Raw genomic sequence first — 27,419 nt, forward strand, 5'->3', positions numbered from 1 at the left:
GCTGAAGACATGGCTACTTGGAACTTGGGAGACATCAGCAAGCAGTAATGGGGGCAGACCAAAAAAAGGACCAGGTACAGACAGTGTGTCTAGAAAGAGGACAGTGGACTACAGGTGCAGCTCTGGAACACTGCAACCTGATGGGTCAGAAACAGATAAGGATCGACCAAAGGAGTATGAGAAAGAAGAACAAGGAGAGAGGGAAGCTGTATTAACGAGCAAAGGCAGGCTTGAGCACAAAGGAGGAAAAGACCAGCAGTACAAAATGCTGCCCAGAGAAGTCAAGGAAGATACTGACAGAAAATCAGAAGTCACCTCAGCTTGGATGAGTGTAGTAGGAACAGGTCCAGGGAGAACAGTTTCAAGGGTTATTTGGGAGGGAGCATTCATGAACCAAGAACATCTTGAATGGTGCCTTGAATGGCAGGTAGATGTGTGTCATTCACTCTCCAGAAAGCACAGGGGAAGGAGAAAAGTACCTCTTTCTAGTACCTAGGGGAACTTAAGAGATGGTGTTGTACTTGCGTGCAGTGGTGCACGACTGTAATCCCAGGTCCTTGGGAGGCTGAGGCAGGAGGTTCACCAATTCAAGGCCAGTCTGGGCAATTTATCAAGACCCTGTTTCAAAACAAAAAGGGCTGGGGCACAGCTCAGTGGCAGAGGTACTGCCTAACATTCATGAAGCCCTGGGCAGGGGAGCTTTAGTACGGGACATGGGGGTATGCAGGGGTGGGGAGGAATGATGTTGAGTAAGCGGTGCAACACCTAGTCTGGAGATCAGAGAAGTGTGCAGTACACAGATAAGGATTTGGAAGTCACAGATGAAACTGATAAAGTGAACTTCTCAGAGATCCAGTCTTATTCCAGTTCCCTGACCCCAAACCCTGGGTCAACTCCCCAAATTTGTTTCTAGGAGGCACCCACCTTCCCTAGGTCAGAGCTGATGCTAAGACCCCTAACAAATGCATTCCCACTGGTGATGGACTTCTGTCCTGTCAGCATTTTGAAAACGGAAGTCTTTCCAGCTCCATTGATACCAAGAAGGCCAAAACATTCTTTAGCTTGAACAGTGAAGGACACCTTGTTCACAGCCAGCAGGGGTACCTTCTTGTTGTAGACCTAAGATGCATGAGACAGGAGACAAGTGAGTAGTCAGCGGCACTGCCCACCCATCCTCAGCAGGTCTGAGCTGCCCTCGGGGCCCAGGTGGCCTCTCACCACCCAGGCTCAGACTTGCATTTTCTTAGCCACTGCTCCCAGCAGGCTCAGTAAGGCTTTCTCTCCTCCCCCTCCCATTCTCTGCATATCCAGAACTCAATTCCCTTAAGATAAACCTTTTCTTTTGTCCCTGAAGCAAACAAAATCCCTTGGATGGTTGCCTGAGGATTATTTTAACCATCTGTACCTATAGGAAACAAGACTAATAAATCGGGGGAGAAACGCAACAAAGTTCCTAGATGTTTGAAGATCTCTCAGAATTCTCCCTGGGGGGCTGGGGTTGTGGCTCAGTGGTAGAGCACTTGCCTAGCATGCATGAGGCCCTGGTTCCATCCTCAACACCACATAAAGATAAATAAATAAAATAAAGATATTGTGTTCACCTACAATTAAAATATATATATTTATTTTGAATATAAATTTTAAATATATATATTTATTTTATATATATATATTATATATATATAATATATATATATATAATATATATATACATTTTAAATATATATATTTAAAAAAATTCTCCCTGGGTCTATCAGGAAGGCTAAGGAGGCTTGGTCTGAGCTCCCTTTCCAGGCCTTGGCTCCTCCACAGTTGTCTTATACATTCCAGGAAAGGTTCCATAAGTCATGTCCCACCTTCCACCCTTCCTTGCTTCTCAGGGTTCATGGTTGAGGTCCCTTCTCATCCCAGGCCCTTCTGTCTTTCAGGGGGCCACAGAAGAGACAGTGGAGGGCAGAGTCTGTCTCTCAGTGCACAAACTCAGAAGTACTCCATTCTCAAACAGAGAAACTACATCCGAGCTATCTCCATCAGAGCTCCTCAGTTACTGCAGACAGGCCTTGAGTCTGTCAATGGGCAGATTCCTCATGTAGAAGTCCTGAAAGATCTCAGCTTTCCTTCCTTCTTTCTTCCCTCCCTCTATTCCTTTCTTTCTTTTTTTTCTTTTTTTTTTTGGTACTGGGGATTGGACCCAGGGAGCTTAACCACTGAGCCAACCTTTTCATTTTTTTATTTTGAAACAGGGTCTCACTAAGTTGTGTAGGACCTCACTAAGTTGCTGAGGCTGGCCTCGAACTTGTGATCCTCCTGTCTCAGCCCTGCAAATTGCTGGGATTACAGGAGTGTGCCCCCATCCCCAGCAAGATCTTGGCTTTCTAAAGTCAAGTCTGACTTTACCTTTGACACTTCTTTAACAACTAGTGGATTTGTCTTTCGCAATGTTTCCAAATAATTCTTGATGGTTTTTGCCTCTTCTTCTACATCTTGGTCTTCAGGCACTGATGCTGACTTGAGCAACCCTGCCTACATTCCCAAGACAAGGACAGAAATGTAACTGTTTGCAAGGGTAGGAGATAGGGTCAAAGGGAACCACAAAGACCACATCCTTCCTGGGAAGCCCTGTCAGGTTCATTGATAACTGGGGAAGGGGTGTTCCACAAAGTGACTGGTTCTAGGAAGCCAAGGTCTTGTTAATACTTAGATGATAAGCTGGCTCTTAAAGTACTTCAGTGACTAGCATGTTGCCAAGGACCACAGAGGCTAACCACAGGGGCTAATCTCTAGTTTGATCCAGAGAATCAAGACAGTTATAGAACACAAGAAGGATGCTCATGAGCCAGGCCCTTAATGTCCTTGGAGTATTTAGAGTCCAACTCACCAACTTTTGCTTCAGGAAGAAGTTAGAAAGTCTCGCTTTCAGTCTCCTGAACACCTTGGTTTCAACAAGAAAAAGCAGGATGATGTACACAGGTCCTGAGATAGCCAAGGCTGCCAGGTACTTCCCTATCCCAAGGGACTCCCAGGCATAGATGTTCTTTTGAATCACATGTCCTTCTGCTAACATGGGATGAAGAGATGTTATTACTTTGGGTAATCTCCAAAGCTGTTCCTTACCTGTACATATAGTAGGCAACTTCCCATTAGGACAAATATTAAAAGCACATCAGTGCTCTTACCACATCCCAGCAAATGGCAAGCATGAATATTTTATTTTCTTGGTTATGACCCATGTTTTGTAAAAATCATGCAATGAAAGACTTTTCTCATGTTGTGTGCCATAAACACACAAATTTTGTCAATAAAAATGGAAAAGCACCGGGGGTGAAGCTCCGTGATGGAGCCTATTTAGTGTGTATGATGCCCTCGGTTCAATCCCCAGCACCAAAAAAATAAGACAAAATAAAATAGATAAAAGACCTCCTATCCACACGATAGCTCTGGTTCTTCTTTTAATCATAATTCCCCCGCAACTTCAACTGACCATTCATGTAAAAAAAACAAAAAATTCAGAAGCCTCTACTCTCTTTTTCAATCTGATCTGCCTCAAATTTTTTCTTTTAAATGAATGTAGTTTAAAATTATACAATAAATATATACTTATTAGAAAGTGAGAAAGGTATAAAGTAAAGGTATATTGTTATAGTTTTGTGCATAATTATTCTATATCTTCTAGATATTGTTATTATTATTTTTGTATCAGAGATTGAACCCAAGGACACTTAACCACTGAGCCATCATCCCTAGCCCTTTTAATTTTTTATTTTTGAGACAGGGTCTTGCTAAGTTGCTTAGGGCCTAAGTTGCTAAGGCTGGCTTTGAACTTGTGATTTTCCTGCCTCAGCCACCAGAGCCTCTGGGATCACAGGCATGCACCACTGTGCCTAGCCCTAGATACTATCTTTTCAAATAAAAGTGAAATGACATGCAATATCTTCTCCAATTTACTTGTTTCATTTAATAATATAAAATGGACACTAATGACATAAGGACACATAGATCAAAATAATTCTTTTTGATGCCTGCACCAATTTATATTGTATGTATGTATACCATAGTTTGTTAACCAATTAACAAATTAATCTCTTTTTGGTGCATATGCAGGTTACAGTCATTCCTCATGTCTGTATGGTATTGATTCCAGGACTACTCCTGAACATCAAAATCTACAAATGCTTAATATCTTTTATAAAATGGCATAGTAAACTCACTCTTCTGTATCTACAGACTCTGCATTCATGGATTTAACCAATCATGAGCTAAAAATATTCAGGAAAGAAAAACTGCATCTGTACTGAACATATACAGACTTTTATGTCATTATTCCCTAAATGGTACTGCATATCATCTATTTATATAACATTTACACTGTCTTCAGTATTATGAATGATCTAGTGGTGATTTAAAGTACATGAGAGGCTAGGCATGGTGGCACACACCTGCAATCCTACTCACTTGGAGGCTGAGGCAAGAGAATCACAAATTCAAGGTCAGTCTCAGCAACTTAGTGAGACCCTGTCTCAAAATTTAAAAAAAAAATAAAAAGGATTGGGGATATAGCTCAGTGGCAAAGTGCCTCTGGGTTCAGAACCCAGTGCAAAAAAATAAATACATGAATAAAGTACATGAGAGGATGTTCACAGGTTACATGCAAACACTATGCCATTTTATATAAAAGAGAGAATATTATGTGACTAATCTCAATAAAAATGTAATTAACAAATTCCATTTAAATACTCACAAACTTCTTCACATTCCATGTGGCTCAGGTTCTTGGCATTGCAAAAATTTTGTAGTTCAAAGTTGTAGTACAAGTTGGAAAAAGCCATCCCCAGACAGTGTCCTGGAAGTATTAGAAATGTATGATCCAAGGACTTGGAGATTTCTGTGTAGCCCAACTCTGTAAAGGGAATGAAAACTGATTACTTTCAGGAAGAAAAGGGCACATCCTCACCATCTCACCTAACCCAGTGAGCCTCTCCAGCCCCAACTGTCAGACTCCTGGGCTTCCAGACCAGAAGCCTGGCCTTCCCAGACTCCTGGATTCCCTTCTCTCTGTGCTGTCATCATTCAGTCTTCAAGCCATGTGTATTTTTCTCTGTTCCTTAAATGTCATTTTGCCACCTCCCCACCTTCTTCCTCCTCCTCCTCCTTTTTCTCCTTCTCTCTCTCTTTCTCTCTCTCTTTTTTTTTTTTTTTTTTTTTTTTTTGGTACTGAAAATTGAACCCAGGGTCACTTTCTCTCCTGAGTTATATCCCCAACCCCTTTTATTTTATTTTACTTTTTATTTTGAGACAGGGTATTGCTAAGTTGCCTAGGCTGGTCTCGAAGTTGTGAACCTCCTGCCTCAGCCTCCCAAGTCACTGGGGTTACAGGCATGTAACCCAGCCCCCAGTCTGTCATTTCACTTCTGCTCTAATTGTTCACTCAGGAGAATAAGAAAGAGCACGGCATGTCTGGGAAAGTCAGTGACTGCAAGGCTGCCACAATGACAAAGTGGAGGGTGGGGGAAATGGGTTTGAGGTGAACTGGGGCCACATAGAGAGGGGTCTAGAGACCAGCTCCACAGCAGTTGGAGTGACATCCTAGAGACAGATAAGAATGATATGGTTCCTGCCTCTACAGCTGTGGAGATAAAAACTACTACTAAGAGTCCTTTGTGACTGTCAGGTGCCTATCATCTGCCATTTGCCTGCCTCTCGCCTGTCCATCGCCTGCCTTACTCCTATCCATCACCTCTCTAGCCATCGGGAGGTTCACCTCCCGATCGTCCGATAACAGTCAGCAAACTGATCACCAACCACCAGTGGAGCGCCAGCTGTCTGCTGTTGCCTGGAAGTTCACTGTGACAGTACCTGCAGGTTTGATTACACGTGGCTGCCGCCATTTTGAGACAACAGCCTGTTCCCATAGGACCCCTGGTCGGACTGACTGAGCCCGTCTCCAGGATCCCTCAGCCCGACCCATCACTCCCTGCCTCCAGGGTCCTCACATTGACTGACTGCTCCCTGGCACCAGAACACCCAGACCGACTGACTGCACTCTATCACCAGGACCCCAGACCGACTGATTGCACCCAGCCTCCAGGATCCCACAACCACACCAAACACACCCGACCTCCAGGACCCCTGCCTGACCAACCACACCCCACCTCCAGGACCTCCAGCCAACTGTCCACACCCCGAGCTGCAGCTCCCCATTTGCCAACACATTTGGAAGCCAGAGCAGCCATCTTGGATAATCCTGGAAGCTGTATCTACCATCTTTAGGTGGGGCAAATCCCATCCTGAGATGCCTGCTGGAGACCTGAAGCTCACTGTCAGGTACCTCTCATGCATCAGGCTACTGAAGACTGGGAGGTTTGAATACTATATGACTGTTATAGTGTAGATTTTCCTTTTTCTCTTTATTGAACAATTTTAACTTTTTATTTCTTTACTTTTCTCACTCTCTTTTCCTTTTGTATACTTGTTCCCTCAGAGTCTCTTTCTCCCTTTTTGTACGCTAACATCCAATTTCTTTTGATTACACTCTGACCCTTTCTATTATCTAGAACTTTTGTATATTCTTTTCTTATCCCATTAACAGCTACATCCTACATCCCTCTGCATCCTCTTTGGCCTCCATTAGAAACTGCAGACCTTATTGCAAATCTGTATGTTATACTGAAGATAATATTTAAACCCATTCTGTTTATTATGACAATATTGTTATCGTCCTAATAGGGGCTATTTGGTCTAGGATTGCATAGTGTCTGAATTGGGCACTGCTAATTAGATCTCCCCTTAAATAAAAGGTTTTGGAAACCTACAGGGCAACTATAAGCCTACAGGGGGGAATCTGCAATACCCCCGATCTGCACTGCTAGAGGGGAAGATACATGAACAACATGAAAAAACAATGGAAGAAAATGATCCAAACAAATCTAGATTCTATATTAATAGAATCCAATGACAGTATGGTAGAAGAAATGTCAGAAAAGGATTTCAGATTATACAGGACTAAGATGATTTGTGAAGCAAAGGATGAGATAAGAGAGCAAATGCAGGCAATGAATGATAATACCAATAAGCAGTTGAAAGAGCAACTGCAGGAAGCAAAAGATCATTCCAACAAAGAGATAGAGATTCTCAAAAAAAACCAAATGGAAATCCTTGAAATGAAGGAAATAATAAACCAAATAAAAAACTCAATGGAAAGCATCACAAAAAGACTAGACTACTTGGAAGACAGAACCTCAGACAATGAAGACAAAATATTTAATCTTGAAAATAAAGTTGCCCCAACAGAGAAGATGGTAAGAAATCATGAACAGAGCCTCCAAGAACTATGGGACATCATGAAAAGACCAAATTTAAGAATTATTGGGATTGAGGAAGGCACAGAGATACAAACCACAGGAATGATCAACCTATTCAATGAAATAATATCAGAAAATTTCCCAAACCTGAAGAATGAAATGGAAAATCAAATACAAGAGGCTTACAGAACACCAAATGCACAAAATCACAACAGATCCACATCAAGGCACATTATAATGAAAATGCCTAACATTCAAAATAAAAATAGGATTTTGAAGGCCGCGAGAGAAAAGCATGATTACATATAGGGGTAAACCAATACGGATAGCAGCCGACTTCTCAACCCAGACTCTAAAAGCTAGAAGGGCCTGGAACAACATATTTCAAGCTCTGAAAGAACATGGTTGCCAACCAAGAATCCTATACCCAGCAAAACCAACCTTCAGATTTGAAGATGAAATAAAATCCTTCCATGATAAACAAAAGTTAAAAGAATTTACAAATAGAAAACCTGAGCTACAGAATGTTCTCAACAAAATATTCCATGAGGAGGAAATGAAAACAATGGAGGTCAGCAAAGGGAGGAACTACCTTAGAGAAAATCCACTCAAAGGAGAAACCAAGCCAAATTAAAAACCAAAAATAAGCCCAAATAACTGGGAATACAAATCATATCTCAATAATAACCCTGAATATTAATGTCCTAAACTCATCAATCAAAAGACATAGATTGGCAGAATGGATTAAAAAGAAAGACCCAACAATATGCTGCCTGCAAGAGACTCATCTCATAGAAAAAGACATCCACAGACTAAAGGTGAAAGGATGGGAAAAAACCTACCATGCACATGAACTCAGTAAAAAAGTGGAGGTTTCCATCCTTATATCAGACAAAGTGGACTTCAAGCCAAAGTCAGTCAGAAGGGATAAAGAAGGACATTTCATACTGCTTAAGGGAACCATAAATCAGGAAGACATAACGATAGTAAATATTTATGCCCCAAACAATGGTGCATCACCGTACATCAAACGAATCCTTCTCAATTCCAGGAATCAAATAGACCACAACACAATAATTCTGGGTGACTTTAACACACCACTGTCACCACTAGATAGATCTTCCAAACAAAAATCAACCAAAGAAACCATAGAACTCAATAACACAATCAATAATCTAGACTTGATAGACATATATAGAATATTCCATCCATCAACGAGTCGATTCACTTTCTTCTCAGCAGCACATGGAACCTTCTCAAAAATAGACCATATGTTATGCCACAAAGCAGCCCTTAGGAAATGCAAAAAAACAGAGATACTGCCTTGTGTTCTATCAGATCATAATGGACTGAGAGTAGAAATCAATGACAAAATAAAAAACAGAAATTACTCCAACACCTGGAGACTAAATAATATGCTATTGATTGAAACATGGATAACAGAAAACATCAGGAAGGAGATAAAAATATTCTTAGAGGTCAATGAGAACAATGATACAACATATCAAAATCTCTGGGATATTATAAAAGCAGTACTAAGAGGAAAATTCATTGCATGGAGCACATTCAAGAAAAGAATGAAAAGTCAACAACTAAATGACCTACATTACAGCTCAAAGTCCTAGAAAAAGAAGAAGAGAATAACAACAAAAGTAGTAGAAGATAGGAAATAATTAAAATCAGAGCTGAAATCAATGAAATTGAAACAAAAGAAACAATTCAAAAAATTGACAAAACAAAAAGTTGGTTCTTTGAAAAAGTAAACAAAATAGACAAACCCTTAGCCACACTAACAAAGAGAAGGAGAGAGAAAACTCAAATTACTAAAATTCGTGATGAAAAAGGAAATATCACGATAGACACCACTGAGATACATAACATAATAAGAAGCTACTTTGAAAATCTGTATTCCAACAAAATAGAAACTACTGAAGACATTGAAAAATTTCTAATGACATACGTTCCTCCCAAGCTGAACCAGGAGGACATACACAATTTAAACAGATCAATATCAAGCAATGAAATAGAAGAAGACATTAGAAAACTACCAACCAAGAAAAGCCCAGGACCAGACGGATTTTCAGCAGAGTTCCATAAGACCTTCAAAGAACTCATTCCAATACTTCTCAAAGTATTTCAGGAAATAGAAAAGGAGGGTACCCTATCAAACTCATTCTATGAAGCTAATATCACCCTCATACCCAAACCAGGCAAAGACACATCAAGGAAAGAAAATTTTAGACCAGTATCCTTGATGAATATAGATGCAAATATCCTTAACAAAATACTGGCAAACCGTATCCAAAAACATATTAAGAAAATTGTGCACCACAATCAAATGGGGTTCATCCCTGGAATGCAAGGATGGTTTAACATCAGTAAATTAATAAACGTAATCCATCATGTCAACAGACTTAAGGATAAGAATCATATGGTTATTTCAATTGACGCAGAAAAAGCATTCAACAAAATACAACACCTCTTCATGCTCAAAACACTAGAAAAAATAGGGATAGTAGGAACATACCTGAACATGGTAAAGGCTATTTAGGCTAAGCCCATGGCCAACATCATTCTTAGTGAAGAAAAACTGAAACCATTCCCTTTAAAAATGGGAACAAGACAGGGATGTCCTCTTTCACCACTTCTATTCAACATTGTCCTTGAAACTCTAGCCAGAGTAATTAGACAGACTAAAGAAATTAAAGGGATACGAATAGGAAAAGAGGACCTTAAGCTGTCACTATTTGCTGATGACATAATTCTATATTTAGAGGATCCAAAAAACTCCTCCAGAAAACTTCTAGACTTCATCAATGAATTCAGCAAAATAGCAGGCTATAAAATCAACATGCATAAATCTAAAGCATTTTTATACATAAGTGATGAAACATCTGAAAGGGAAATGAGTAAAACAACTCCATTTGCAATAGCCTCAAAAAAAATAAAAAACTTGGGAATCAATCTAACCAAAGAGGTAAAAGATCTCTACAATGAAAACTACAAAACATTGAAGAAAGAAATTGAGGAAGACCTTAGAAGATGGAAAGATCTCCCATGTTCTTGGATAGGCAGAATTAATATTGTCAAAATGGTCATACTACCAAACGTGCTATACAGATTCAATGCAATTCCAATTAAAATCCAATGATGTACCTTAAAGAAATAGAGCAAGCAATCATGAAATTCATCTGGAAAAATAAGAAACCCAGAATAGCTAAAGCAATCCTTAGCAGGAAGAGTGAAGCAGGGGGTATTGCAATACCAGAACTTCACCTATGCTACAAAGCAATAGTAACAAAAACGGCATGGTATTGGTACCACAATAGACAGGTAGATCAATGGTACAGAATAGAGGACACGGACACAAACCCAAATAAATACAATTTTCTCATACTAGACAAAGTTGCCAAAAATATGCAATGGAGAAAAGATAGCCTCTTCAACAAATGGTGCTGGGAAAACTGGAAATCCATATGCAGCAGAATGAAACTAAACCCCTATCTCTCACCCTGCACAAAACTCAACTCAAAATGGATCAAGGACTTCGGAATCAGACCAGAGACCCTGCATCTTATAGAAGAAAAGGTAGATCCAAATCTTCAACATGTTGGCTTAGTATCAGACTTCCTTAACAGGACTCCCATAGCATAAGAAATAAAAGTAAGAATCAATAACTGGGATAGATTCAAACTAAAAAGCTTTCTCTCAGCAAAGGAAACTATCAACAATGTGAGGAGAGAACCTACAGAGTGGGAGAAAATCTTTGCCACTCATACTTCAGATAAAGCACTAATTTCCAGAATATATAAAGAACTCAAAAAACTCTACACCAAGAATACAAATAATCCAATCAACAAATGGGCTAAGGAAATGAATGGATACTTCACAGAAGAAGATCTACAAGCAATAAACAGATATATGAAAAAATGTTCAACATCTCTATTAATAAGAGAAATGCAAATCAAAACTACACTAAGATTCCATCTCATCCCAATTAGAATGGCGATTATCAAGAATACAAGCAACAATAGGTGTTGGAGAGGATGTGGGGAAAAAGGTACACTCATACATTGCTGGTGGGGCTGCAAATTAGTGCAGCCACTCTGGAAAGCAGCGTGGAGATTCCTCAGAAAGTTTGGAATGGAATCACCATTTGACCCAGGCCACTCCTTGGCCTATACCCAAAGGACTTAAAATCAGCATACTACAGAGATACAGCCACATCAATGTTCATAGCAGCTGAATTCACAATAGCCAGATTGTGGAACTAACCCTTCAATTGATGAATGGATAAAGAAACTGTGGTGTATATATATATACAATGGAATATTACTCAGCTATAAAGAATAATAAAATTATGGCATTTGTAGGCAAATGGATGAAATTGGAGACTATCATGCTAAATGAGATAAGCCAATCTCAAAAAACCAAAGGACAAATGATCTTGCTGATAAGTGGATGATGACATATAATGGAGGGTGGGAGGGGGGCAAGAATGGAGGAAGGAGGGACTCCATAGAGGGAAAAGAGGGGTGCGAGGGGAGGAAAAAATAACAGAATGAATCAAATACCATTACCCTATGTAGATGTATGATTACACAAATGGTATGCCTTTACTTCATGTACAAACAGAAACAACATGTATCCCATTTGTTTACAATAAAAATAAATTTAAAAAAAAAAAGAGTCCTTTGTGAGGGCTGGGGTTGTGGCTCAGAGGTGGAGCACTTGCCTAGCACATGTGAGGCACTGAGTTGGATCCTCAGCACCACATACAAATAAATTAATAAAATAAAGGTATTGTGTCCATCTACAACTAAAATTTTTTTTATTAAAGAGTCCTTTATGAGATAGAATGACTCCTAAGATAAGCACAGAGGGAAACATTGTTGTGGTGGTGGTGGTGGTTTTTCTTCACTACTGGGGTTTGAACCCAGGGCCTCATACTGGTAGGCAAGCCTTCTACCATTCCTGGCCGTTTTAAAATTTTTATTTTGAGACAGTATCTTTCTAAGTTGCCCAGGCTGAACCTGAACTTGCAATCCTCCTGTCTCAGCCTCCTGAGGAGTTGGGATTACAGGAATGTACCAGTGTGCCTGGCCTGTTACCTATTTTTAAGTAAAAATGTCCCAAAGTCAATATGAAGCAGACTTTTGTACAAATACAAATGAAAGAGCATTTTAGATGTATCAGTGGATGTCCACCCTGACCCAGAGAGAGAGTGGGCAGCATAAACATGAAGATACCGGTTCTAAGTGTATGTGAATGATGGCTCGATTTGTTTTTTTACTCTATTTACACCCTCACCACGCATCCTTCCCTCAACCTTGGCACATTTACTTTATTATATTTTTTATTAGAGAATAATGTGTTTTATTGAAATCCAAGGATTGTAGACGGACAATCTGACAGATTTTCACAAGTATATAAGCCCATGAACCAACTCCAATCAAGACAAAGAACATCTCATTATTCCAGGAAGGTCCCTGGTGTCTCCCATTAGCCTGTCCCTCTCCCCTCAACCTGAAGGCAACCACTTTCCTGTTTCTGTCCCCAGGATTAGTTTTGTCCATTTACAGTCCTCACACTAGGAATAGCAGACTGTGTACTCTTGCTCATTATGTCTTTGAGCACGTTCCTGCTGCATGTTCCTGCACGTTGCTGAGCAGTGATCTGTTAAAAGGTTGTGGCAGGAGTGTTTGTCTACCCTCCTGGAGGTGTGTGTTTGGGTTATTCCAGTTGGGACTCTTCAACCCACAGCTGCTGTGAATGCTTGCTCACAGATCTTTGATGGACACGTACTTTCAATGGGTACAAATTCTGCAGCTGTTGGAGGAAAAATTAAATCTTTATGTGACATGTGGAAATGACCATGTCCTCACCTTGTTCACCTGTGACTGAGACAAGCACAATGGGGCCAATGCTTAGGAAGATGAGCATGATGACAAGTTTAGCACAGGCATTACCAGCACTGTCGAAGGAGAAGCTGATGGTGTAGATGAAAGGGATGATAGCCCAGCTGTAGAGCATCAACATCAAGATCACAGCCAGTGTGTTCTCATGGTGTGCAAAAGCTTCTTCCTTGTAGTATAAAAACACCACCTAAGGAAAGGAGAGGGGGAAGGATTTGGGAAAAATCACTGAGTCCATCCAAAATACTGGAGAATGAATAAGTTCTAGGCTCTGCTTTTAGGTTGCTGCCCTATACATGTGCAGTGCAATAAGGAGTGCAGAGAAGTTTATAGAACAAAGCAGGAAGTGATCCATTCTGCATCAAGTAACCAGGGACCCTCACACTACTCAATTCAACTACAATCAAATATCTCACTGTCACTTCCCTGGAGGTCTACTTATGGACAACACACATGTCCGCTAAAGCCCTCCTTCTCATTAGCTTGAGGCAATAGCGCAGTGGGTGCTGCATAAAGGTCCCACAGCAGGGTGCTCTGCTGCAAGGGATGCTGGCAGCTGAGTCATCTTCTACTGAGGGTCTCTGAAGAAGCAGCTTTACACCCAGGATCCCTCATCAGGGCTAAGCTGCCAGGCTGGACTTCTAAGCTGGTTCCAGTTCTGCACAGGTGTCCCCAAGATAAGCACTTTGTAGGGAAGGGCCCCAGCACCACTCAGCACTCACTATCAGCAACAGAGTAGAGACAAGGAAGGAAATGAGATCCCACAGCATAGCAGAGAACCAGAAAGCAGCCATGTAAACTCCACTTATGAACTGGATGTGCTTGGCCTTAATGCGCCTCTCTCTGACCGTCAACATGGAAAAGGAGCTAGATAGAAAAGCTACTCCAAAAAGCAAGTTGATAACAAGATAATGTCCTTTAGGGCCCCTGTAATAGGACAGGAGGAAAGAGGCAGTATTTAAATAAAATTGGAAATAGCAACCCTCTTCAAAATAATTTTTAATTAAAAAAGAAACAAAGAAAGGATTGGGGTTGTAGCTCAGTGATAGAACACTTGCATCCCAAGGGTGAGGCACTGGTTTTGATTCTCAGCACCAAATAAATAAATAAAATAAAGGTATTGTGTCTATCTACAACTAAACATTTTTTAAAAAATTTAAAAAAGAAACAAAAAAAGAAATAGGTGGCAAAGCAAGAAGCCCTACAGACGTATAAGCTTGAACTTGAGAGAAGGGAAGTTACACATACTGGTATAAGACATTCTCTGAGAGCTCCATGGCTGTCTGAGGTTGAGGGTGGTTAGAAACAGTAATGGAAGCCCTGGAACCAGAAAGCAACTTGAAGAGATAATTGTCCACCAGAGTCAGAGCCAGGGCAGGGGAATGGTATGCCTGGTTGTTGAACAGTCCTCTCACTATGGTGTGGTCATCTGTGTCTTCAAAGGAAGCTGCTACCACATAGAGCCTATCGAAGCCCTCAGGTTCCTCTTCTGCCTTTTTCAATAGAAACTCCTCTACAGGACCTAGAAAGGAGCAGAACACCAAGCGGGCAGTACGAATTGCTGAAAGACGACGGACCCAGTCCTCCCACAAATTACTGCTCCTCGGTGGTGTCTCATCAGCAACTTCCAACCCACATCCAAGAGCCAGCCTCCTCCTGTCCCACCTCAGCCTCCCGGTCTTGTTTCCTCATCTTTTAAATCTCTTTCAAGTCCATCTACTTCTCACAACTGCCTCAACTGAGTTGAGCCCCATCATCTCTGCCTCAACTATGTGGCCTCAAATGAAACTCCATGCCTTCTATGCAGTACCTTTAGTCTCTGCTTCAAAGGACACATCTGACCATACCGCACCCACCCACCAACCTACAGAGACCCTCCACTGCAGATTTCTGCACGAGATGTACAGAGCCCATTCACTGCTTGCCATGGTTTGGATGTCATTTGTCCTCTTCATAACTCAAGTAGAAAATCAGTCCCCAAGGTAACAGTGTTGAGAAGTATGAGAACTTCAGAGGTGTTTGTGTCATGGGGGCTCCTCCCTCGTGGAGGGATTACTGGGAGTAAAGTACTTTTTCTGGAGGGAGTTAGTTATGTGAAAAAAATTGTTGTGGAAGTGAGTTCAGCCTCCTCTCCCACCATGTGACCTCTTCCATCTTTCCACCATGTCATGATGTAGAGCAGGGCCTTTCCTAGAAACTGAACAGATGTCAGCACTATGCTCTTGAACTCCCCAGCCTCCAGAACCATTAGCCAGAATAAACCTTCATTTTTCTTCTTCTTCTGTGTGTGCATGTGGCATTAGAAACTGAAGGTGCTCTAAAACTGGGCTACACTTGAGACAGGGTCTCACTCAATTGGCCTTGAACTTGTGATTGTCCTTTCTCAGTCTCCTGAATAGCTGGGATTATAGACATAGGCCACTGTACCTGGCTTCAGTCTCATGTCTTTAAGTTCCTGCTATACCAAAGGACATACAGTTCCCAAGCTTTTAGATGTTCTTGTTGCTTGGAATGTTCCTTGGGTTGCCTCCCTGGCTGGGCTGCCTTTTACTGGCTGATTCCTATTCATGGGTCAGGCTCTAACTCTGGGGCTATTCTGATATTCCAAGGCTGGGATATGTCCACCATGGTCATTGCCATTTTATTATAACTACCATCCCTTATCCAAAAGGCCTCTGGACTGGAAGTTCCTTCAGGACTGGTAGAAATGTAGTTCACCATTGCATTCCCAGTGGAATCTTTGAAGTTAGAAGGACCGTCAGTGACCAAGACAATAATAATGACAATAGTACTGCAGGCTGAATGCTCCAGCTATGCCAAATACACAGTAGGACCTCCTCTCCATAGGGCTGTCTCAATGACACCATGAGGCAGGATTTAGAATTCAGACCATTTGGCATATGAAGAGGCCAAGGCTTTGAGAGGTAGGATATGTTAACCAGCTTTCCATCACTATGACAAAGAGACCAGAGATAATCAACTTACAAAGAGACAAGGTTTACTTTGTCTCACAGTTTTAGAGGTTTCTGTCCATAGTAAGCCAGCTCTATTGCTTTGGGTCTGTGGTGGCACATCATGACAGCTCAAACTGCTTACCTCATGACTGGGAGTGAAAGAGAGGAGGAGAAAGGGGCTGGGGTCCCACTCTCCCCTTCAAGGTCACAGCCCAAGAAGACCTGAAGACCTATCACTTGCTCTGTCTTAAAAGTTCCACAACCTCCCAACTCCAGAGAATAAGCCTTTCACACACAGGCCTTCAGGGGACATTTAAGATTCAAATAAAGGCACAGGGCATTATGATCCAAAATATTTTGTGTTACATTATATTCTGCATTTGATTTTTTACTTTATTAAAAAGTAATTACTTTATGATTTTATTTAATCAAAATGGCTCAAGAATGTAATTTTTTAAAAATCAAATACTTCAGGCTGTAGCTCAGTGGTAGAGCCCTTGTCTAGCACGTGTGAGGTAGTGGGTTTGATCCTCAGTAACACATAAAAATAAATAACTAAAATAAAGGTATTGTGTCCATCTACAACTAAAAAAAAAAACAAGTTAAAAAAAATCAACCACTTCTACAAGACACAATGGGAAAGAGCAGTACCTTGCCTTGTTGGCACCATCACAGGTATCTGCTCATCAGAGGCACCCATTCAAATATTTTAGCATACTTACCTGTTGAAGTTTCATTATGGAAGCAACAATTTGTTCTCTTACCATTGTCACCAAGCTCTGTAAATTTCTCCTCCCTGTCTTCCCACTGAGTTAAATCATAATTTTGTTAAATTAATGGTCAGTTTTAACATTATTATCATTAGGCGAAAATATTCACCACTGATCCAAGTAGTATATTTCTTTTTTTAATAACTTTCCCCCTGAAATTTATAATGTCCTCTTTTCTTATTTGCTTAGTTTTCTTTATATCTATCACCCATTTATCTACAAATTCCCTTGATAGAAGTGTAAGTCTCTCGACATATTTAAATAAACTGAATAACTTATCAGTTTCACTTTGGGGAGTGCTTTAATCCCATGGTCTCATTTCTAGAACCCTGCCTTTGCTGTCATTAGAGGTTTGAAGGATGTTTTCTGAAACTTCCAGCTATTCAGTTTGACTTCAGAGAGCAGCACATGTCCCTGAAGAACAAGGTCTTCCTACAAAGGACAAGGATCCTGCTTTGTGCCCCAATGCCCTGTACCTGTCAGTTACCTGGGACCTCCAGAGGAATCTGTCCCTGAGCAACAAGCATATCTGCAAAATGATCTGAAAGTTGAGGATCCAGTCTGAAATTCTGAGAAACAAAGAATGGAACGATAGTCTGACCGTATGTATTTAGAGTCAGCTGCAAGGGAACACTTCCCATGGTCTGCATTTTAAAGTTGAAGAATGTGAGGCTTAATAAAATGATCACCAGAGGCACCAAGATCTGTACAGATAACATCACCATCCAGTTGCGCCGAGAATATGTGACCCTTTTCAGGAACATGGCGTAGAATTGTTGGCAGAGAAGACTGAACTATGACAAAGAAGAAGGAGATACTGCATCAACACGGTGACCCAAGCTAGAGGCACTCAGGTGGCCTGCTCATACCTACTCACAATCCCCTCAGATTATGTCTGGGGTGCTGCATGAGTGCATACACGTGGGAGGGCCTTCAGGCCCAGGTGCCAGTGCCCCATAGTCTGGCGGTCAGGTCTGAGAAAGGCACTCTGAATTACTGGCCAAAATACTGACTGATTTCTGAGAGTACCAACCAAACACCACCAGTGTAAACCCTCACTGTGATGGAGGCTACATTCACTTCCAGCATTTACCAAAAGGCCCTGCTATGACTTATCTGAGGTCATACATAGAAGTACTTCATGAGAAGGCTTGGGACCACAATAGTCTTACTTTACAGTAATTCTTGTGGACAGCTAAATGAAAAACACTTTGTAAAATGTATGTCAATATGTCAACATTCTTTTTTCAAAACTAAGAGAATATTACAGGTTGTTCATGTATTTCCTAAGGATATACTTAAAAATTTTTATGTTCCAGGTGGTACAATGTATAAATTGATCTGCTTCAAATTGAAAAAGTGAATATGTGTTCTGGTCAGTATTGTGCTTCTTTCATTCTCTCTTCTTCCCTGTGAGAGGGATGACCAGGACCCAACTAGGATATCTTCTGATACCCTCCTTCCAATTGGATGGGTTAATCCCTCTCTAAAACATCAAACTAGAGCAAAGAGTATGATATTGCCAAAATCTGGCAGACTGATTCTCTTAAAACCTAAAATTTGCACATTTTTTCTTAAACCCTTCCAAAAATTAATGTGTACTGTTTGACAAAATGATTGTGTGATTCCATGAATGAAACCAAAATTCGCTTTCTAATATGCATTTGGATATGCCACTTACTCCAGTGTTTAGTGTGATTGGCAGACCAGTCTGTACTGAAAAGATCCTTGAATGAAGATATTTAATTCTTTCAACAGGAACTCTGCTAATCAGGGAACGGGGACTAACAGAGGGTCGCTTCTTGGCTGACATATCTGTACTGCAGTCTGCCAACATACAAACCCTAAATCAAATCAAAAACAAAAACAAATATGAACTCTCAAAATCACAATACATATCATTTTGATTGGATTTACACAATGAAAGTCATATAATATTTGAAAAAACAAGAAGTTAAGAATAATGAGGTGGGGGGAAGAAGCTTCATCTAGATTATATCCTGGGTAGCAAGGTTTTAATTTTTTTATTTTTTGTAGTTGTAGGTGGACAGCATGCCTTTATTTTGTTTGTTTATTTTTATGTGGTGTTAAGGATTGAACCTAGGGCATTACACATGCTAGGTAAGCGCTCTGCCACTGAGCTACAGCCCCAGCTCTTTTGACTTTTTTTTTTTTTAATTGTCAGGGTCTTACTAAGTTGCTGAGGTTGGCCTGGAATTTTTGATCCTATATCAAGTAGCTGGGATTAAAGGCAGGTACCACTGGGGTCCAGCTGCAAGTTCTTATATAAGCACTAAACGTTGAGTTAACCAACTATTGGCTTTTACAAACAACTGAGACAACACTAGCATACATAGCTGTTGTTATGTTCTTTTAAAAGTACCACATGAGCCAGGTGCAATGGCAGATACCTGTAATCCAGCAACTCAGGAGGTTGAGGCAGAAGGATCACCAGCATCAATTTAGTGAGCCCTTAAGCAACTTAGAGAGTCCCTATTTCAAAAAAAAAAAAAAAAAAAAAAAAAAAAAAAAGGGCTGGGAATGTGACTCAGTGGTTATAAAAAAAATGGTACCAAAAATATGTACATATTTTTTCATCTCAAAATACCTGAGTGCTTGGCACCAGCATAAAACAAAATAAAATAAAAATGAACAAATGAAAACAACCCATACAGGACATTGCCAGCAGACAGAAAGTTCTGAGAAACAAGGAGAAAGAACACAGGGACAGGTTGGCAAGTACATGAATCTAATGATCGTTGGCTTTTTCAGAAAATAATAATATGTTTTGTGGAGGTAAAAAAAGAGATGGAATTAAAATACGCAATAATAGTACATAATTTGGTGATGGTGGGATGTGTATGAATTAAGCAAGAGGTATTGGTATTTTCTAAGAGCAGACTAAAGATTTTAATTTGCTTGCCAGGTATGGTGGCACACACCTGTAATCCCAGCAGTTCAGGAGGCTGGGGCAGGAGGCTGAGGCAGGAAGTTCAATGCCAGCCTCAGCAAAAGCAAGTTGCTAAGCAACTCAGGGAGACCCTGTCTCTAAATAAAATACAAAATAGGTCTGGGGATGTGACTCAGTAGTCAAGTGCCCCTGAGTTCAATCCCTGGTACCCAACTCCCCAAAAAGATTCTAATTTGCTTTAGACTCTGAAAGATTACATGTGTCTCAATACACATGTGTCTGATCACTGAAACAATGCAATAATGCATAATTTCCAACTAGTGTGTCGGGTAGATGCAAACAGAATGAGGAAAAAAATTTTTAAAAAAAGGAGAAACAAAGCTATATATACTAGGTAGTTCTGGTAGAAAATATCAAATAAAATGACATAATTTAGAATATATCATCAATACTACTCATAAACAGACTACATATTGCTAGTTAAAACATAAATATCGCTAGACTGGATAAAACCATACCCATGCTCCTTACCACCCTCTGGCCTATTGTGACCCCTCAGGTAGTTTGCATGCAGTGATATATAAAAACCTTCATAGAACTGAGCCTGTGTTCATGCTTCAGGATGCTGAAGTTGCTTGATGGGTAAACCAGCTAATCTCAGAACTTTCTCACTTTGGTGTTTTGTTTTGTTTCGTTTTGTTTGTGCTGGAGATGGAACCCAGGGCCTTCCCAGCGCTAGGCAAGTGCTCCACTTCTAAGCCACGTCCCCAGCCCATTGGAAATTCTTTTTAAAAGAAGTATTAGATTTTCCTACTGTTTAAACTAGCTGAGTTGGAGTTATCTATTACTTGTAGGCAAAAGCATCCCAACTGATAAAATGCCATTTTCTGTTTTTCATTCCTTAGAATTTTCTGTTAAAATTTTTAGGGTAGTGCACTTGCCTAGCATGTGTGAGATCCTGGGTTTAATCCAAAGCACCATAATGAATGAATGAATAAATAAATGAACAAAGAAATAAATAAATTTTGTTGAATAATATTATACTTAACATCATCTCCATCATCCAATATCCTCATTATCAGAAGCACCAGTCAGAGACTGGACAATCATTTGATGAGGCTTTTGGCAAAGACAGTTAAGCACTGGGAAATGTTTACATAGATCTTTAAGGTCCTTGAATTCTTACTTACCTAATGAACACTTCCTCCATAGTAGTGACAGAAGCCCCAAAGCTGGTGATTCCCAACTCTATCTGCTTCATTTCCAGGTCAGTAAATAGAGATTCAAACCTGGAAGGGAAGAACAACTTTAGTGCTAAAGACAGAAAGTGAATCTTCCACCAGCCTTAGCTCTCTATAAGGGAAAGGCACCAGTCAAGATTTCTGTTCAAATTCCAACCTTGTCAAGCTCTAGCTTCATAACTTGGGCTTGAACAAGAATAATGGCATTGACTTCAGAAGGTTCTTGTAGGGATAACCTAAAACAACTGAGCTCATTATATAGATTCAAAGTAATCATTAATTCACTTTTGAGTAGGGAAAAAAAAATACAATTTCTGGAGTGCTTACTTCATACCAGGGGCCATTCTTGTCCCTTTTACATGTATTAACTCTGTGTATCCTTTTAACAGCTCACTAAAGACAGAACTGAGAGGTCAAGAAACTTCACTGAGGTCACAAGGCCAGAAGCAGCAAAGCTAGGACCAACACTTAGGCCTTTCAACTATTATGCTGAACAGTCTGCTAAATCCTTAACTGTCTGCTAACCTTGAACCCTTCCTCTTCCATGTCTTCGATATTTAAAAATGTGAATGATTTGTGTATTTTTGAATGAGGTTAAGACACCTATCAAAAACTTCTACAATTGAAGGCTTCTGTTCTCCCACACCCAGTATTAAGTCTGCTTTTAAGAAACCAACCTATATGCCAAGTGCCCTTTTGAAGCTCTTGCTCTGTGTGTGTCCCTGCAGGCAGATGGTGATTAACGGCTTAAATTGTGAATTAATAGGGCTTGGTTTGAGTCCAGACTCTGCCACTTACTAGTGTAACTCTGGGCTAGTCATATCATCTTTCCAAACATTTTCTCACCTGTATAAAACAGATATTACATAATTCACAGAGTTTCTGTAAACTGAGATAAATATGGGTTGGGGTTATAGCTCAGTGGTAAAGTGCTTGCCTAGCATGTGTGAGACACTGGGTTCAATTATCAGCACTGCATATAAATAAATAAAATAAAGGTCCATTGACAGCTACAAAAATACTTTCTAAAAGACTGAGATAAATGTAAAAACACTTAGCAAAGTAGCAACCTGTATTAAATATTTATCAAATACTATGTGCTGGCTGGGCAAGACGGCACACACCTATAATCCCAGTAGTGCCAGTGGCTGAGGCAAATTCTAAGACACCCTCAGTTACTTAGCAAGACCCTGTCTCACGATAAAAAATAAAGAGGGCTGGGGATGTGGCACAGTGGTTAAGTGCCCCTGGGTTCAATCCCTGGTACCAAAACAACAACAACAACAACAAAAACAAAAACTATATACCATATATCATCAATATGTTCTATCTTTTTTATTCAGTTTTCAGGTACTGAAATTATACTCATGTCATTGCTACTGTCTTGCCAACAAGGTTATTGTGCCCTTTTAAGAAAACTGAGGCACAATTTACATATAGTAAAGTGTCCTGTTTTCATGTGCTTAGTACAGTTGGATAAACTTTGGCAATTGCTGGATATGAAAAATAAAAAAAAAAAAAGAGCCAAAGTAGTGTGGCCTGTGGAAAGGGAGTGAAAAAGAAAGCCATACATTGATGGCTTTCATCTCTTTCAAGATAAACCCTCTTCAGATGCTGGCCACTGGTGGAGAAAAAGTGTTTCATCAAACCTAGAATGATAGTCTCTGGGAAACAATATTTTCTTCCAAGATAACTCCTCTCCAGTGCTAGCCACTGACCCCCAGCCCACCAACTCAACTTCCTAAGTGCCCAAACTGACATGTTCACTAAATCCCCTCCAAGTATAACCTATATAAGCCCAAACTCCTCCTTTGGCCAGTGGCTCATTTTACACCAGGAAAGTGGGTCCATCAGAACCATGACTCCATTCCTGAATAAAAGAGCTGAGCTGATTCATGAACTCTGCATTGGGCCCGGTCTTTTTGTGTTAACAGTAATTATATGGTCTCAATCCAATTGAGACAGAGGGTAGCTGGGTATGGTGGTACATGCCTGTAATCCCACCAACCCAGGAGACTGAGGCAGGAAGATAGCAAGTTTGAGGCCAGCTTCAGCAGCTTTGTAAGACCCTATCTCAAAATAAAAATTGCTGGGAATGTAGCTAGGTGGTAAGAGTACCCCTGGATTCAGTCCCCAGTACTGGGGAAAAAAAAGACACAGAACATTTCCATTACCCCAGAAAATGCCCTCATACATATCTGATGAGTCCCTCTCTTGCTTTCAGGTGATTTTTTTTAAATATTTTTATTAGTTGTTGATGAACCTTCATTTATATCTATGTGGTGCTGAGAATTGAACCCAGTGCCTCACACATGATAGGCAAAGGCTCTACCACTGAGCCAAAATCCCAGCCCCTCAGGTGATTTCTATTAAAGTGTTTTGTCTGTTTTTGCTCTTAATATAAAAGGAATCATACAGTATTTTTTTAAATATTTTTTTAGTTGTCAATGGGTCTTTTATTATTTATTTATATATACACACATACACACACATATATAGTGCTGAAGCTCAAACCCAGGGACTCACACATGCCAAGCAAGTGCTCTACCATTGAGCCACAACTCCAGCCCCCGCATACAGTCTTTTTTGTATCCACCTTCATCCTTGCAACATGTTTTTGAGAATGAACCATGTCGTTGCATGCATGGATCCTTTGTTTTTATTAATTGTGGAACAGTATACAAAAGAAGAAATATATCTATTCCTCTGCTGTTTGACATTTGAATTGTTTCCAAGTCAGAAAGCTTATTTATAAAGCAGCTATAAACATTCTTCTCTATGTTCTGTTTCTGGACATATACTTTATTTTGGATAACACAGCAGATAAAAGATTGCTAAAAATTCTTCACTCCCTCTATTGAGAAGTGGAGCTTAATTCTCATTCTCTTATCTAGGTAGGCCTTAGTGACTTGTTTGGTTAAGGTACAATAAGACAAAGGAAGCTTTAGTGTCTCGATTTCTCTGAGAGGTCTAAGCTGAGTGAGATGTCACCTCACCATGAACCTGTTAACGCTGGAGAGGACACGATATGTTTTAGTTTCTTCCAGAAATCCCTCTCAAGGCACTAGATATGTGAATTAAGTCATTCTGGAGCCTCTAGATAAGCCATCACCAACTCATATTTTGTTAAAGACTTTTGTATCTATGTTCATGAGGAATATGAAATCTGTAATATTCTGTTGTCATACCTCTTCCTGGTTTTGGTATTAGGGATGTGCTGTTCTTGAAATTAGTTGGGAGAGGCTCTCATTTCTATTTTCTAAAAGATTAGGATTATTTTCTTCAATGTTTGATAGCATCCAGAATTTTCTTTTTGGAAATATTTTCATTTTATATTTAATTTTTATTTGTATTTGCAGAGCTGGGATTAGAACTCAGGACTTCACATACGCTAGGCAAGCATAATACCATTTAGCTATATCACTAGCCCTTGGGAATATTTTTTATTTCAAATTTAATATTATGAATAGATGTATGAGCATTCAGATTTTCTACTTCATTTTGTGTTAGTTTTGATAAGAATATTTACTAAGTAATCAGTTTATTTTATTGACTTATTTATTCATGATGTTTTCTTATCCTTTTATAATTCTAGGCTCTGCAATTACAGTGATCTTTTCATTCCTCAGATTGTTTAATTTTATTTTTCTTTAATGGTTTGTTATGATTTGGATGTGAGGTGTTTCCTAAAAGCTCACATATGAGACAATTTAAGAAGGTTCAGAGAAGAAATGACTGGGTTGTGAGAGTCTTAACCCAATCAATCACAGAGATTAACTGAATGGTAACTGAAGTGGCAGGTGTGCTGGAGGAGGTGAGAACTGGGGCATGGCTTTGGGGTATATATTTGTATCTGGTGAGTTGAGTCTTTCTCTCTGCTTTCTGATCAACATATGAGCTGCTTCCCTCTGCCACACTCTTCCATCACGCTGTTCTGCCTCACCTCCAGCCCCGAGGAATGGAGCCAATCTTCTATGGACTAAGACCTCTGAAACTGTGAGCCCTCAATAAACTTTTCCTCCTCCACAGTTGTTCTCATTAGATCTTTAAGTCACAGTAGCAAAATAGCTGACTAAAACACAGTTTATAAATTTCCTAGGGGTTCATCAATTTTATTAATCTTTTAAAATAAACAACATTTGGCTTTTTAGGTTTTCTCCTTTTTTTATTTCCCATTTCATTGTTTTCTCTCCTTGTAGTTATCACTTTTTCTCTTCTGCATTCAATTTTTTTCCACTTCTTCAGTTGGAAACTTAGATGATTGTTTTTTCCCCCTTTTCTTTTCTTTTTGGCAGTATTGGAGATTGAACCCAGGGCACTTTACCATAGAGCTACATCCTAGCCCTTTTTATTTTGAGACAGTGTCTCACTAAATTGTCCAGGCTGGCCTTGAACTTGCTGCAGCCTACAGAGTCACTGGCATTGCAGATGTGTGCCACTGTGTTCAGCTAAGCTTTCCTCTTTTTCTTTTTTGTGGGGTCAGAGTTCTTCTTTTCTAATGAATTTTTAAAATATATATATATATTCATTAAAAATATATAAAATAAAAAATACATACATATATATATTTTTAGTTGTAGGTGGACACAATACTTTCATTCTATTTATTTATATGTGGTGCTGAGGATCAAACCCAGTGCCTCACATGTGCTAGGTGAGTGCTCTACCTTTGAGCCACAACCTCAGCTCCATAATGGAAGTTTTTAAGAGCTACAAATTTTCCTGTAAGCACTGCTTCAGCAGCATCTGAAAGTTTTTTATATGTTGTGTTTTATTATCATTCAGCTAAAAATATTTTTCAGTTTCTTCAACCCATGGGCTATACAAAAGTATGTTAACTTCATTTGCAGATTTTTAAAATATCTTGCTGTAATCAATTTTTTTTTTTTTTTTTTTTTGTACTGGGGATTGAACCCAGGGGCACTTTACCATTGAGCTACATCCCCAGTTCTTTTTATTTTTTATTTTGAGACAGGGTCTTACTAAATTGCTTAGGGCCTTGCTTAATTGCTGAGGCTGGTTCTGAACTTGCAATCCTCCTTCCTTAGACTCCCAAGTCGCTGGGATTACAGGCATGTGCCACTGTACCTGACTTATAATCAATTTCTAATTTACTCATATTGTAGTCAGTGACCTCAACCTATATGGATTTTTTTTTGCTGATATAGACAGGTTTAGTGATATACCACTCTTCCCAGAGAGACTAGAGACTTTTTAAAACTATAATCCACACCAGAAGGGATGGTGCATGCCCTTAATCCCAGCAACTCAGGAGGCTAAGACAGAAGGATCACAAGTTCAAGGATAGCCTCAGCAATTTAGTGAGACCCTATCTCAAAAAACAAACTAAAAAATAAATAACGACCTGGCTGGGGATGTGTCTCAGTGGTACAGTGCCTAGGTTCAATCCCCAGTACCATAAAATAATAATAATAAAGAAATAAAAACTATAATCCAACAGTATACATGAGGTGCCGATTAAAATAAATTAGCTCATCACAATTACCCTAAAAACACTGCAACTCTTCCTTTCCCCAAAATGATCCTAATCTCAAGTGAAAATAGTTATGATGGGAGAACCAGAAACCTAGTTTTGTGACCAAAAAAAAAAAAAAAAAAAAAAAAATTAAAGGAAAACTAGCCGTCCAAGGGTGAACTGGAAAGTGGCTAGCCAGCAATGCCAATGCCCTCACTGAGCACGCTGCTCTTCCTGCTCTTGCTCTTTGTCCCTCTCGTAGCCCATCTGCACAGTCTGAGATAGGTTCAAATGGTCCTGCTGAGTCTTACTCACAACTGTGGACCTCACCACTCTGCTAATCTTTTCTCCAACACTAGTTCTGAAGAAACTCTTTGAGTGCTCAACAGCCCTCCACAGAACCTTTCCTTGAAATGAGTTTAGTGTGACCATCATACCTCTTCAAGGTGATGAGCACATTGCCCAACAACCGGCACTTCTGGAAGACACGGATCAGTTCCACCAGAAACTGCTTGCTCTTGTGCTCTGCTCCATCAACATCAGCCCCAGTAGTTTGAAATTTATTTGGGCTTATTTTGTAGTCGAGTACACAGTGCGTTATGGTAAACACTCCATAGGCACTGGAGAGAATGGGAGTTCTGCTGCTGTGGTATGCAGTTTCTGGTGATGGCATGTAAATCAGGTGTGATGATGGTGCCATACTTATACTATTAATAACTAATGGAAGGATGCTATAATTTTGAACGTGGTTGTGAAGATTTTGACTTCATTTGGTTTTGTTAGTGTTCACCTCATATACATATATATATATATATGTATCTTTCTTTAAATATTTTTTTAGTTGTCAATTGATC

General features: G+C 39.8%; 1 protein-coding gene across 5 annotated transcripts in view; it reads right to left on the bottom strand.

Annotated features, from left to right (window-relative positions):
• The window catches only part of LOC124970803 (ATP-binding cassette sub-family A member 17-like), a 114,418-nt gene that overhangs the window by 12,460 nt on the left and 74,539 nt on the right, over nucleotides 1-27,419 (bottom strand). For 3 of the 5 annotated variants that reach the window (XR_007106193.1, XM_047534405.1, XM_047534409.1), the window contains exons 16-25: nucleotides 21,039-21,137; nucleotides 18,619-18,781; nucleotides 17,425-17,731; nucleotides 14,462-14,735; nucleotides 13,936-14,140; nucleotides 13,184-13,403; nucleotides 4,739-4,897; nucleotides 2,879-3,057; nucleotides 2,398-2,523; nucleotides 925-1,119 (exon numbers count right to left, since the gene is read on the bottom strand). Coding sequence is in view for 4 of the 5 variants with exons in the window: in XM_047534405.1 (XP_047390361.1) it covers nucleotides 925-1,119; nucleotides 2,398-2,523; nucleotides 2,879-3,057; nucleotides 4,739-4,897; nucleotides 13,184-13,403; nucleotides 13,936-14,140; nucleotides 14,462-14,735; nucleotides 17,425-17,731; nucleotides 18,619-18,781; nucleotides 21,039-21,137 (1,927 nt within the window). In the remaining variant the exon portion in view is untranslated. The remainder of the gene's footprint in view (nucleotides 1-924; nucleotides 1,120-2,397; nucleotides 2,524-2,878; nucleotides 3,058-4,738; nucleotides 4,898-13,183; nucleotides 13,404-13,935; nucleotides 14,141-14,461; nucleotides 14,736-17,424; nucleotides 17,732-18,618; nucleotides 18,782-21,038; nucleotides 21,138-27,419) is intronic. The other 2 variants (XM_047534407.1, XM_047534408.1) reach the window with 2 other exon arrangements.

This window comes from Sciurus carolinensis, chromosome 18, assembly GCF_902686445.1.
Source record: "Sciurus carolinensis chromosome 18, mSciCar1.2, whole genome shotgun sequence".
In the NCBI taxonomy this organism is placed as follows: domain Eukaryota; kingdom Metazoa; phylum Chordata; class Mammalia; order Rodentia; family Sciuridae; genus Sciurus; species Sciurus carolinensis.